The sequence below is a fragment of the Miscanthus floridulus genome, unplaced genomic scaffold (genome assembly GCF_019320115.1).
Source record: "Miscanthus floridulus cultivar M001 unplaced genomic scaffold, ASM1932011v1 fs_125_1_2, whole genome shotgun sequence".
NCBI classification, from domain to species: Eukaryota; Viridiplantae; Streptophyta; class Magnoliopsida; order Poales; family Poaceae; genus Miscanthus; species Miscanthus floridulus.
In genome coordinates this window covers 46064-60000 of record NW_027096225.1, presented here as the reverse complement: position 1 = coordinate 60000, position 13937 = coordinate 46064, and the positions used below count along the sequence as shown (strand labels likewise).

At 44.9% G+C, this 13937-nt stretch overlaps 1 protein-coding gene across 1 annotated transcript; it reads right to left on the bottom strand.

The window, feature by feature from the left end:
- Positions 1 to 4203: 4203 nt before the first annotated feature.
- LOC136530419 (ethylene-responsive transcription factor RAP2-13-like) lies at positions 4204 to 5350 on the bottom strand. The gene has a single exon (XM_066523159.1). The coding sequence runs from the start codon at positions 5242 to 5244 to the stop codon at positions 4303 to 4305; it is 942 nt and encodes a 313-aa protein (XP_066379256.1). The 5' UTR covers positions 5245 to 5350; the 3' UTR covers positions 4204 to 4302.
- Positions 5351 to 13937: the final 8587 nt, after the last annotated feature.

Genomic DNA, 13937 nt, shown 5'->3' with positions numbered 1-13937 from the left:
CCCTCCGGAACCGCACCCGGGTTTTGAGGCCCAAACCCAAAAACCGTCCACCGGTGGTTTTGAGGGCAAAATCACCAAACCACTCGCGGGTAGCGTACTCCATAGGCTCGTCCCACGAACTCGACAGATGTCACCATCGTCCTTGACCGTCCGGCCATCTAGTCTTCCAGCGCCTCCGCTTGACTTACTCCTCATGTACTCTTGCACTTGTCGATGACCCCATGTGTCAGCCACCCACAATCAGTCACTCGGCTTCTCCAGTCCCTCGGTCCAAGCCTCGGCATCCGTCCTTCACTGCTCCCAATCCATCGGCACAAACCCGCTTGACCTTCACCTTCGCCGTCGACCACCGTCTTCGAGCTCCACACCTGCACACCACAAACCAAGAGACATGTTACACAACCCAAACTCACGCCTCGGTTAGTTCAACAACTCAACCCAAACTACTCACGTTGACAATCACTCATCACAAACCGAACCACATGGCTATATATCAACCATGTGTTCGCAACATTGTTGTATCAACTCGGTTATAAGGGTCTTAAAGCCAAAAAAATCCTGCTTTACTATGAGGAAATGTGTATAGCTAACACATTGTTGTACCACCACGTGTACCAACTCCTGTACAATTCTTGTATATGGCTATATATTTGAAAGATACCCCCACAATGGATGTGTGGTGTTACCCAGACCATTATCTCCACTTGTTTTACATTTACCTTCATAAAACTATCCTAAGTGTGAGTCTCCACTTTTCCACTCCACCTGAGATAAAAGCTTTAAAGCCTAAGCATTTCTGCTGTGCCGGATCAACTGTTGTCATATCCCAACGGGAAAATAGCTTTGTTAGCTGAACAGGGCTTTTTTCAAAGCTTGATATCTTTCAATGCTTCACCGAGTATACGCAGCTACTAATCAAGCTCAAAGTTCTCCAATGAACCAAAGACAGAGCTGACTGACAATTAACGCGTTTCTCAAGGTTCATGCATCAACCAAAAGGTAAACAAAATGTTTGATAGAAGCGACAAAGTTACACTGAACTGTACAATGAACTTTGAGAGGAACCATGTCTGTTGTGGTGATTTTGCTGCTAAATACCTGGTTTTCTCCTGCTGGGGAATTGGGTTAGCATTATATTAAGCGAAAGCAACGTTGTGCTAACGTGGAGTACTGACTTCCCCACATGATACTCTGGTCCTTTTAACCTACGAAGAAGCGAAAAAAGAGATCCAGATGCTTTCCCTCCTGTGCAGCAACATATAAATACAATCATCTAGTACTATTCCAAATAAGTTAAGTAGTATATGTGCTGCAATAACCACTGCAAGATTAGTACCAAGATTAGAGGGAAACATCGCACATTTCATATTAGTAACCTTAATTTTTTAGTTAACAAATTACAGATTTCGGACGCTTCTGAACAGCTAAAATAGCTATAAAAAATCAGTACTTTATAAGCGGAGAATATTTTAAAAGTGGTTGAGAATATCTTTCGGCATATAAAGGAGAATATTTTAAAAGCGGTTTCAGAATATCTTTTTTGCACAGAAACTTTTCACACAGAGTCAAAGCTTTGTGAGTTCTGTGATAAATGTAGACAACTAAAATATCCTATGAAAAAATTACATAATAATTTTTTTTTATGAAAATGGAATTACAAGTTTAACATAAGTCTAAAAGGCAAAACAATTCCATGGTGAAATAGTTCATATTCATATTCCAGTGACGCCGCCTAACAATCACCTTATTGCAAATCACATATATTTGACATTTCTAGCTTATTCCTGATTGAAATGTGCTTCTTCTCATTGCTAGTATTGCTAAATAGTGCTACAGTGAATCTTCTTGTGAAAGATAATGAATCTCATACTTTCATTGTTTTTCCTAGCAACATATTTTATTCCATCTCATTTATTGATTTCGGATATATGTGCTATTCTGAACAGCTGAAAGCATCTAGGCCCTTAGTTGGGTTTCGGTGATTAATGACAATATGCGATTACTGTGACTAACGTGTGTTTTGCAGAGGCAATTAAGTTAGGTCACGATAATAGAGATCGATTGGGCTATCATGGTGGTCATGCCCCTACGATGGAAATTGTTTCGGTTTTCAAAGGATGGACGACAATGTTAAGGATGGGCTAGTTCTAAGTGTCGATTGGAGTTGAAGAGATACTTAGAGTAGTTTAGGACTTTGTTTTTCCTTTGGCCGTACTATTAAGGGGGTATGGACGAGTAACTTGACCTAGGTGAGTCTAGTGGGTTAGGTGTGGTGCACACTTGCTAAACCTAGCACTAAGTAGCTCCTAAAAAGCCCTTAGATTCATTGGAGCAAACTTCATTCACATATGATCGAAAGTTGAAAGTGAATGGAGGGTCAAAATCATGACCGGACGTTGGCTTCGGTGTGACCGGACGCTGACGTAGAGTCCAGTCAGTTCATTTGATCAAGGTGAAGTCGTCTGGAAGTGACCGGACGCTGAGAGGTGAAGTGACCGGACGCTGAGTCCCAGCGTCCGGTCGACTCCAGTAAGGTTCCAGAGAGGGGAAATCACGACCGGACGCGTCCGGTCACATTGTAAATACTGGAGTTCAGGGAGAACTGACCGGAGCGTCCGGTCAACATTACCGGAGCGTCCGGTCACCCCGTAGAAGCACATAACGGTTTATTTTTCAGCCATGCTTATAAATACTTCCTCTATTTATATGTGGGGGTACTTTTTGCTCATTTCAACAGCTGAGAAACACCTTTGAGAGTGCCAAAAAGAGCAAGGTACTAGTGAGATGATTGAGATTTGAGAATTCCAAAGAGAGCCCTCATTAGTGAGATTAAGAGTAGCAAAATGTATATCCACCCTTCTCATTAGGCTTGTCGTGGTCAAGTAAGAGTTCGTGCTTGTTACTCTTGGTGATCGCCATCACCTAGACGGTTTGATGGTGATTGGGACTTTGGTGATTATCCGGTGGAGCTTGTGGATAACCCAATTCAAGTTGTGAGCGGTTGTGGGTGATTCACCACGACGGAGTATCGAAGAATCAACCCGTAGAGAGCACTTGATCCTTGCGCGGATGAATGGGGAGCTACACCCTTGCGCGGGTGCTCCAACGAGGACTAGTGGGGAGTGACGACTCTCCGATACCTCGGCAAAACATCGCCGCGTTCCTCCTTCTCTATTTACTTTGAGCATTTACTTTGAACAATTCAATTCTTGTCATTTACATTCATAGAATTGCCATGCTAGAGTATGATTGAAATATAGGTTGCTAAATTTTTTGTGCGATAGATCAATAGATATGCTTTCTAGGCATAAAGGGTTAATTGGGCTAACCATATAACTTAATTATTGCAAAGAAATTTAGAATTAACTCAATTCACCCCCCTCTTGGGCATCTTGATCCTTTCAACAGCAACAGTAGTACATGACAAAAAACAGTAACAGCCATACCAGTGTGTCAAAGTGGTTCTTAATTGGATTATCGCAACTACAGTATATACATGAAACCTGTTGCACGCAGACTGCTAGTAATTTCACCGAAATAATATAAAGGCCCGGTTCGCTTCGTTGAAAAAAAATAAGTCAAAACACTGTTCCAACTGATTTTTTGTGAGAGAAAAATACTATTCCGGCCAAAAAAACAAGCTGAAAAACATGGATTATAAGAGAAGCGAATAGGGCAATGCCGTTCAAAAAAGAAAGCAGACCAGGGTTGATATTAAGTAATCCGCTGCTTTCCTTGTGTGAACGCATGGTAGGGACAGGCGGCGTCGAAAAGGGCTCCCACAGCAATGTAGCAGCTACAGTGGTAGGCACTGAATGGCTCTCCCGCCGCACTGTAACCACGGCAGGAGCAGGCGTCAAAGTCAGCCCTACTGTCACATCTAGTCACTGTAGCAGCATGTCAGCCTGATATGTCTGTGTACTGGGATTAGATGGGTAGAGTTGTATACATAGTTTGCCACTGTAACTGAGTAAAAAGAGCAAGTTCAGTTTGTAATCTTCACTGCAGAGCTCCGGTCAATGCTGGTGCTTGTATTGTGTGGGTACTTAATTTTTCCTCCCTTCCTCTACCTCTAGTTATAGTGTGTGGTCGACGATGATAGTGTGTGGTCGACGACGCTGGTAAGTGATCTGACTCATCCGTTCCGAGAGATACAGGGGCTAACAGTTGATGCTAGACGTGATCAAACCCGAAACCTAAACATCAAGACACCACTTTAATCTTTTGATCTATATGAAGTACAGAGCAAGCAAGAACAGCTTGATCAAGGACTGGGGAGACAAGGCGAGCAAAGCCATCGCATTATGAAATCAGGATGGAGTCCCAGTCGATCTCCACGGAGGGGTACTTGCGCAGGTGGAAGCTCTCGGACTCGTCCCATGGCGCTTCTGAGAAGTCGAGCAGTTGCATCTCCGGCACCACGTCAGAGGACCCAGTCGAGGACACGTCGCCGTCTGCGGAAAACGAGCTCTCGGAGCCGGAGCAGCCCGGCTCGCTCTTGACGTCTGGGCTCGCCGAGGAGGAGGAGTTCGGGGTGGTCGTCGCCGTCGCCGCCGTGGCGTTGCTCTGGCTCTGGCTGGACTGGCTCTGGCTCTGCGGCGGCGGCACGACGACGTCCGTCGTGCCGTTGCAGATGGCGTGGAGCTTGGCGTTGACCGCGGAGTGGAGCGGCGGGCCGAGGTGCTGGCCGCCACGCCTGAGCTCGGGGAAGTTGAGCCTGGCGGAGTCCCCGCGGAGGCGGAACGCGGCGCTGTCGTAGGCGAGCGCGGCCTCCTCGGCGGTGTCGAAGGTGCCGAGCCAGAGGCGGGTGCGGTTGCGCGGCAGGCGGATCTCCGCCACCCACTTCCCCCAATGCCGCTGCCGGACGCCGCGGTACAGCTTGGACACCGCCGGTCGCGCGGGGAGCGGCGCCGGCGGCACGCCCTGCCGCTTCATCTGCTGCGTGGCCACCGTGGCCAGCGTGGCGCCGCCCGCCGCCGCTGCCGCTGCCGGCCCGCGCAGGAACTGGAGCCGCGATTGCACCTGGAGAATCTGTGCCGGGGTCAGCAGGCCACTACCGCCGCCGGCGCCAAGAAACGGGCCCGCCGTGCTCTGCTGCTCCACGCCGGAGCAGGGGTACGCGAACGAGATGGTCGGGACCGCCTGTTGCATGGGCGGAGCAAGCGCGCGCACCAGCTCCTTGCTGTCCGCCACGCCATACAAGGCGGCGTTGCGGCGGTGCCAATCTATCGTCGTAGCCGCCATAGATTCTTGCACGAATTCTGAAGAGGGAAGCCGAGAGAATCTAGAGAGAGATCTCGAGAGCGAGCGTAAACAATTCGCGGGGCGCAGCGCGGAGATTGAAGGCCGAAGCGAGCAGTTCGATGAGCAAGAGCAGCCGTTGCGAGGGCTCTTTTATAAGCGAGGAGGGAGTTTGTTTTGGCCAATGGGAGAGCGCCAAGTGTCCGCACTCGTCCACCTCTCGACACGTGTCTAGATCTTTCACCGCGAGGGACGTGCAGGTGCCGCTAAACTGTGGGTACCTGGCAGCCCCTGGTTGGCCGAGAAGCGGTCTGACCTGGTAAGACGAGGGAGATCTACTCGTACAGTACTCCTAGCTGTCACATGCCTGTCGGAGTGAGCGTGCTCTACGCGGCAACTTGTAAGCACTCTATCTCGATGTGTGTGTGTGTGAGAGAGAGAGAGGCTCGATTGTTGACCAGACAAATAAAGGTGGTCGTCACCACATTGCACAGATCCTTTCAGTCAACACCCATCGGTGCGTGCTGTATCCCAAGGCTGACACGTCCTCTCCTTTTCGGCAAATGCCAACATTGCCAAGCGAGCGAGCAGAGCACGAGCGAGTGCAGCCGCGTTTCAGCGCGGAGAGAAAAGCGGCTTTTGCGTGACTGACCGGCGATGATGGAATGGGCGGACAGGGACAGCGCGCGTGTTCTGGCTGCCGCTGCTATCTTCCTCCTTTCCGATCGATCGACGCCGAGAGAGAGAGAGAGAGAGTGGAAGTGGAAGTGGAAGTGGAAGCGGAAAGGAAAGGAAAGCGGGCAGGGGCAGGCGCGGGGAGGGCCGGTTGAAGGCGTCTGCATCCACAAACGGAGGGCGAAATCGGCCGGGGGAATATTGACGTGTCGGGCCCTCGGCGGGGAGGGTACAGCCCGAAAGAAAGAAAGAAAGAAAGAACCAGTCGTGAGGGGCTTTTGGATCCGCGATCACCGATCCTGTGGGATGGAATGGGACTGACACACTCGGTGGGTCTAGAGGTGCCTAACCACAACAACATCAGCCAGTCGCTGCGCGGGGGTTAGCTTGGCTTTGTCCGCGTCTTCAAGCCCCGAATCAAATCTGGTTCCTGTGGTACGATACGATGGGATGGGATGGGATGGGATGGGATGGGAATATGGGATGGACACAGCAGGCACGCACGATACCCTCGACACAACGCAAGACATTCCGGAGCACGAGAGTTCTTGAGAAAACGTTTCCAAGCAAACTGGATAACGTTTCCGTGTGGTTTGTTGCAAGGCTACAGGTATGTAGCCTCGGCAGCACGGCTCATACAGTGCGTGACCTACTGACCCTCCACAAGACCACGGAAGGAGAGGGACACACAAAAACGTCACCAAATAGTGAAGTGATGCGCCTAGAGAAACGTCTCGACGAAAGCTACGCCTAGAGAAACGTCTCGACGCAAGCTGTGGATCCTCGTGTGGTATGTAGAAAGCCTGGATGAACAGGTACGACAGTAGCCTGAACAGCACGGGTCCTACAGTACACATGAGCTTCAATCACGACCCGAGCCGAGAGATTCGCCAGGCAGTTCACTGATAAGCTTTCTAGACAAGGATTATTAAAGAAACTGTTGGATAGAATAGGACCTTAGCCGTAGATCTAGCGGGTACATCTTTCTATAAATATGATGAGCACATTCGAGAACTTCGAACTACTGGATCTAGAGGGAGAGGAAGAGATGGAAAGGGCTGACCGTCTATGCTCTTGGAGGAGGATCCGCTCGCGTCCGTCATAGAGTCGGTGAAGTCTGCGCATGGACAGCGACGATCGGTGAAGACGGTGACGGTAATGGGCGGTGGCGATCGGCGGTGAAGACCGGTGGTGGCGCAGCTAGTGGCTTTCCGTCACTGGCTGCGCCCCTCTCTGATCGGGCTAGGGTTTGTCGGTGGGGAGCTCGGCTCAGGCGAACCTCGTACTCAGAGCCGCCGGCCTCCATCTCTATTTATTGCGCAGTGTGATAGGGGCCCTCCAGCCATAGTGGGTTGGGCGCCTCCGATCAGGGCGTGGATCAAACGCTCAACTGGGTCGTTGGGCCCAGTTTGGGATTAGAGATCAATCTAACAATCTCCCCCTCAATCTCCTACCATCTTTTAATTTCATATCATTACTTTTGTTCATTCCATTACAGATTAGCGCATAGAGCATGTTTCATCGTTACGGTCAATTGCCGATAGATTTAACAACTACAACACACCATTCTGTTCTGAAATAGATACTTAACTTTGGGTATTCTTTTGTCCATGAATTATAGGTTTTTTCTGAAACCCATGCCGGCTACATGTTCTCTGAACACGTTGGGTGATAAGCCTTTTGTAAGTGGATCCGCGAGCATCTTTTCGGTACTTATATGCTCAAGACTTATGACATGATCTCGGACTTTATCTTTCACAACATAATACTTTATGTCAATGTGTTTGGTAGCACCACTTGACTTATTGTTGTGAGCATACTGTGCTGCCAAATTATTATCATAGTATAACTTAAGTGGTCTATAGATGTCATCAACCACCTTCAAACCGGGTATGAACTTATTTAGCCAGTTCACCTGCCCCGTTGCCTCATAACACGCTACAAACTCGGCATGCATTGTGGACAGCGGCGGATCTGGGAATTTAATTTAGAGTATGCTGCTAAAAAAATTTCATATACAATTCAATAAAACATTTATGAATTCGGTAATAATTGTAGAATTATAACATAATTTAATATACACGCACGCAGTTACAGAATCTATATCTCTTATAAAGATAAACACACTAGCAATTTATCTTGTCATGCACCACATAAGCATCCACTAGAACATCTCACTAGCACATTTAACTATCTCTGTCCACATTAGCATCCATTAGCACATCCAATTAACACATGTCATTATGTCTTTATTCAAGCTATTCACATTAGCAAACCACATAATTTACTAACATATATTTAGTTGTCCATATCAGAATGCCAAAAATCATCCTCTAACATGTATTATGATATTTATTCAATCATATTAGTATAATTTCATAAGCGATTCCTGCAACAACACACGGGGCGTTCTTCTAGTAAGTTATAAATTTTAACGCCTGATAGTTCAAAGTTTAGACATAAATAAAAAAGTGCAAGCAACTTATACTACTACTTGTCTGGCTTTTTTAGAGATACTTTCTGAGAGACATGAGTATCTTGATTATATTATTTTTATTATCAACTTAAAGAAATATCCCCTCAATGTGAAAAGAAGAAAAGAAAAGAGTAGATGCTCACCTCTGTGGCCGGCAGTAAGGTTAGCAGCGGAGCAGCCAAGTAGATCCTTGACTCCTTGATCTGATAGATCCCGATCATAATTAGTCACGACTCTCCTTTGTTCGTAGCCACGATAGGCGGCGGGTGCATATGCAGCTTCGCCGACTAGAGTCGTCGGCAGGCTGAGACTCTGTCGATCCATCGCACGTCGCTCCGAATTCTGTGCAGCGATGTCCGAGCCCATGGACTCCAACTCCCAAGTTCTGTTGTGTGGCCAAGGCGCTGGAGTCAGGTCATGTGGGCTGTGGTGTGGGCCGCGTTAGCCGTGGACCTGGAAGTGGAAAGTGGAATGGCCGTCGCGAGCAGTGAGCGGAAACCATTCAGACGCCACACGGCCGCTGGTCATCTTCCATGTACGTTTTTTTCTTAAATCTACACGTATATACGTACTCTATAGTTGCTGGACTACAGGGTATGCCGGTGCATACCTGCCATACCCTCTAGATCCGCCCCTGATTGTGGACGATGTAGTGACAGTTTGTTTTGAGCTTTTCTATGAAATAGCTCTCCCTGCGAGAGTGAATACGTATCTAGACGTGGATTTTCTATCATCTCCCGCATAATCAGAATCTGAATATCCCACTATATGGAGTAAATCTGATCTTCTATATGTCATCATGAGGCTTTTCGTTCCTTGCAAATAACGCAAGACCTTCTTTACTAATTTTTAGTGTTCTGTTCTAGGATTGCTCTGGAATCTGCCAAGTAACCCGATAACAAATGTCAAATCAGGGTGCGTACATACTTGAGCATATTGCAAGCTTCCGACAGCTGAAGCATATGGAACCGTTTTCATTTGATCGATCTCATACTGATTCCTAGGGCATTGATAATCCCCATATCTATCGCCCTTGACTATAGGAGCAGGTGAGGGGCTATATTTGTGCATACTGAATTTCTTTAAGATTTTTTCTATGTATGCCTTTTGTGATAGTCCTAATACCCCTTTACTTCTATCTCAGTGAATCTCGATCCCTAGAACGAACGAAGCTTCACCAAGATCTTTCATATCAAATTTTGAGGATAAAAACTTCTTTGTCTCCAGTAGTAGACTGACATCACTACTAGCAGTTAAGATATCATCCACGTACAGGACAAGGAAGATAAACTTCACATTCTTAAACTTTGCATAGACATAATTGTCCTCTACATTCTCTTTAAACCCAAAATTCCTTATTGTCTGATCAAACTTCAAGTACCACTGTCTTGAAGCTTGTTTTAATCTATAAATGGATTTCTTTAGGCGGCATTCTATTCGTTCTTTTCCTTCCATGACAAAACCTTTCAGTTGTGCCATGCAAATATTTTCCTCCAAGTCCCCGTTGAGAAATATCGTTTTTACATCCATCTGATGTAATTCTAAATCGTAATGTGCCACTAATGCCATTATGATTCTGAAAGAATCCTTACATGAGACTGGAGAAAATGTCTCATTGTAATAAATCTCTTCTCTTTGTGTAAAGCCTTTTGCCACAAGTCACGCTTTATATCTCTCTATATTCCCTTGAGAGTCAAGTTTTGCTTTGTTGACCTATTTATAGCCTACTGTTTTAGCTCCTTTAGGAATTATTTCCAAGTCCTAAACTTTATTGGCATTCATAGATTTCATTTCATCTTTCATGGCCTTAAGCCACTTTGATGAATGATCACTTCTCATGGCTTCTTCAAATGAGGTGTGATCATCCTCTATTTGAAATTCCTTAGTGTTGTATACTTCATAGTCAGCAGGGATAGCTGATTTTCTAACTCTTTGAGACCTTCTAGGGGCCTCCATATTTGGCACATCTTCTATTTGAGGCTGTTGTTGCTCTCCCTCATATGTGGCAAAAGGTTCTACAGGATCTTGAAGAATAGGTTCCTCATCATCATTCATTGTTGCCACAGGCGGAATAACAACATGTGATGGCACCACAGTATCTTGCATCGTCGGTGCAGCGACAACAGGTAATGAGAAAAATAGCTCATGAATCATCAGAGTGGGCACATACACCCACTTCTCTTCAAGGTCAATTTCTCGAGCTACCATGCTCTCCCTCATCATTTCATCCTCTAGGAAGAGAGCGTGTCTTGTTTCCACAAACTTTATATGTCTGTCTGGATAGTAGAAACAAAAATTTTTTGACTTTTCTAGGTAGTCAATGAAATGGCAACTTACTGTTTTGGGATGTAGTTTTCCAATATTTGGGTTAAATACTTTAGCCTCAGCAGGACTCCCCCACACACGTAAGTGGTTTAGTGAGGGTACTCTTCCTGTCCACAACTCATATGGTGTTTTGGGCACCGACTTACTTGGTACTCTATTGAGAATATGAATGACGGTTTTTAACGCCTCCATCCACAGGCTCAACGGTAAGGTGGAGTAACTTATCATACTGCGCACCATATCCATCAGGGTATGATTACATCTTTCAGCTACTCCATTCTGCTGAGGTTCGCTCGGTGTAGAATACTGGGCTACTATGTCATTCTCCTATAAGAACCTTGCAAAAGGTCCAGGAACTTGGCCATATGGGGTATGCCAACCGTAGTACTCCCCCCACGGTCGGACCTGACTATCTTAATCTTTAAATTGTGTTGGTTTTCAACTTCTGCCTTAAATATCTTAAATTTATCCTATGCTTATGTTCTTTCTTTGATTGGATAAATGTAGCCATAATGGGAGTAATCATCTGTGAATGTTATGAACGAATCATAACCAACCGCACTCTTTATAGGAAACGGACCACAGATGTCTATGTGAATAATCTGTAAAATTCATGCGCTTCATTTGGCATCTTTCTTAATTTTATTTACATACTTTCCTTTTATGCATTCCCTGCATTGTTCTAAATCTGAGAACTCTAATGGAGAAAGAATATCATTCTTAACTAGTCTTTCTATTCTCCCGCTCGGAATATGGCCTAAATGACAGTGCCATAATTTCGACAACGCATCCTAGGCACTCTTTTGTTTTCTGTTTACATCCGCAGACGAGGATACATTCTTATTGTCGCACGCAACGTTTTCATCATCGCATACAACATTCACATCATCACGTAGTGATAACAAATAAAGCTCATTTTATAAGATAGCAAGACCAACACATGCATTATTAAATGTTATCTTACATTTGCCATTTCCAAAATGGCAATCATATCCATCATTGTCCAAGCATGAAACACTAATCAAGTTTCTCTGTAAAGAGGGAACATAAAGTACATCTCTAAGTAAAAGTGTGAAGCCATCAATAAGCTCTAGAGAAAGATCGTCAACGGCTTCAACATCTGATTGGACTCTATTTGCAACTTTAACGTGTCTTTCTCTTCTTTGTGTAGTCCTCATCGAACGAAATCCCTATAAAGAATTAGCAACATAAACAGTTACACCTGAGTCAATCCACCAAGTAGATTTCGAATACTGTACATATAGGGATTCATTATGAACGTAATAATGTTTTCGCCTTTCTTTACCATGATCATCTTTAAGTAATTGGGATAATCTTTCTTATAATGTCCTGTCTTCTTGCAATACAGACACTGGTCTTTCTCTACTGTGAACTTATTCTGCTAAGGCTTATGCAGCATAGGACCCTTTCCCTTTGACTTTGAGGAGGAGTTAGCATTATTATTCTTTTTCTTTTTGTCTTTCACATAATTGATAGTGCCACCATTGGCAGCTTTCATTCTCTCCTCCTCTTGCACACACATAGCCATGAGCCCCTCTAAGTCTCACTTCTCGGGCTGTATATTGTAGTTGACAACAAAAATGTCAAATTCCTTTAGCAAGGAAGCAAAAATCAGATGGATAAGGAACTCTTCCTTGAGAGCCAGATCCATTGGTTTTAGCTTGGATGCCAAATTGCTAATCCTTAGTATGTGCTCTCTTATGCCACCATTTCTAGAGTACCTCTCCGTCACCAGCTACTTTATCAGCTGGGTAGCGTATGTCTTTGAAGAGCCAGTGAACTGACTCTTTATTCTATCGAGGTACTCAGTGACCATGTCACACTCTGGGATTGAGCCCATAATTGCATGCTCAATCGTGTTCTTTATCATAACCAAACATTTCTTGTTGGCAGTGACCCACTTCATATGCTCAAGGTCATAGGACATCTTTTGTGATGCAAAATCCCTCTCTCTAGTTGCCTAAGCGGCATCAGCCTTGCTTGTCTCCCTCACCGGTGCCACAGGCTCAGTGGGACACGGTGAGGTGACTACCCAGTCCACCTCAGCCAAGATAAAGGCTAGGTCAATCTTTTTCTTCCACTCTGTGTAGTTGTCACCTTTGAGAGTGAGGATCTCTTTGATACAACCCATCAAGTTGTATCCGCCTAAAAACACAATTCATATAGAGTGAGAACATAAATAATAACAACAATTGCATGTCTTGATTCCAACATTGGTCAAAATTAAAACATACAGCTGTTTATACATTAAATCTACATCACCGTTGGACAGAAATAAAAATAATGCATAAAATCATTAAAATTACGATATTGTTATTAACAACGTTGGTCAGAAAATAACAACATCATAATCATGTCAAAATCTCTTTTTCTTCAATTAAATATCATGTTGGTTCAAAATAACTAGACAATAAACTATATCTTTAGCAGCGGAAAAATAATCTCAATTTACTGAATTTTACCCACAGGAAAAATCACTTTCCTTATTTTCTTTAAGCCATTAATCCATTTTCTAGGTGTCGACATGAAATTTTGTCCCGTGCCGAGGACACATGAGCAAGCCGGAAGGGTCCGCTCGATGGAGCTGAGGATCCGCCTAGCTTCAGCGCAGGGATGGTCGATCCTGCGCACTTCTCCCAAGATATGCCAGTCAATTTGACCCTACAATTGACAAGGAGAGAAAGTTCATCAGTAATTAAAGGCAGAACATGCCGATGTTGCCAGATAGTCCCGAATGTGCGGCTCTGAGAGCCAATATGAAAGAAGATCGACTAAATAGTCGATTCCAGCATATTTATAAGAATAAATCGGTTAAAGCTCATGGGGTTGTGTAAGAAGAATCGGTTTTTGTTCAGGAGGAATATCATTCTTTAGACAAATATTGGTCAATGGTAATAACATATTAACAATAATTAGCTTATACTGAGCCAATGACTGCAAGTAACCGAACCCCTTTATAAAAGAAATAGTTCATCATCATTCAACCATTTAATAGAGATAAATCTAATGAACATATTAGATCTCATCTATCGCTATGACTAGTGGGGCATGAGGCAGAATCATGCAGGCCGTAGAAACAACAATAGACTCGACGACCCTAACTTATTACTAATATCAGTGGGGCATGAGGCAGAATCATGTAGACTATAATACAATAATAAGATCATGGGGCTACACATCTTTCAACCTATCGCTACTT

Excerpts from the sequence above, each read along its gene's own strand:
- LOC136530419 (XM_066523159.1), bottom strand. The coding sequence starts at position 5,244 with ATGGCGGCTACGACGATAGATTGGCACCGCCGCAACGCCGCCTTGTAT.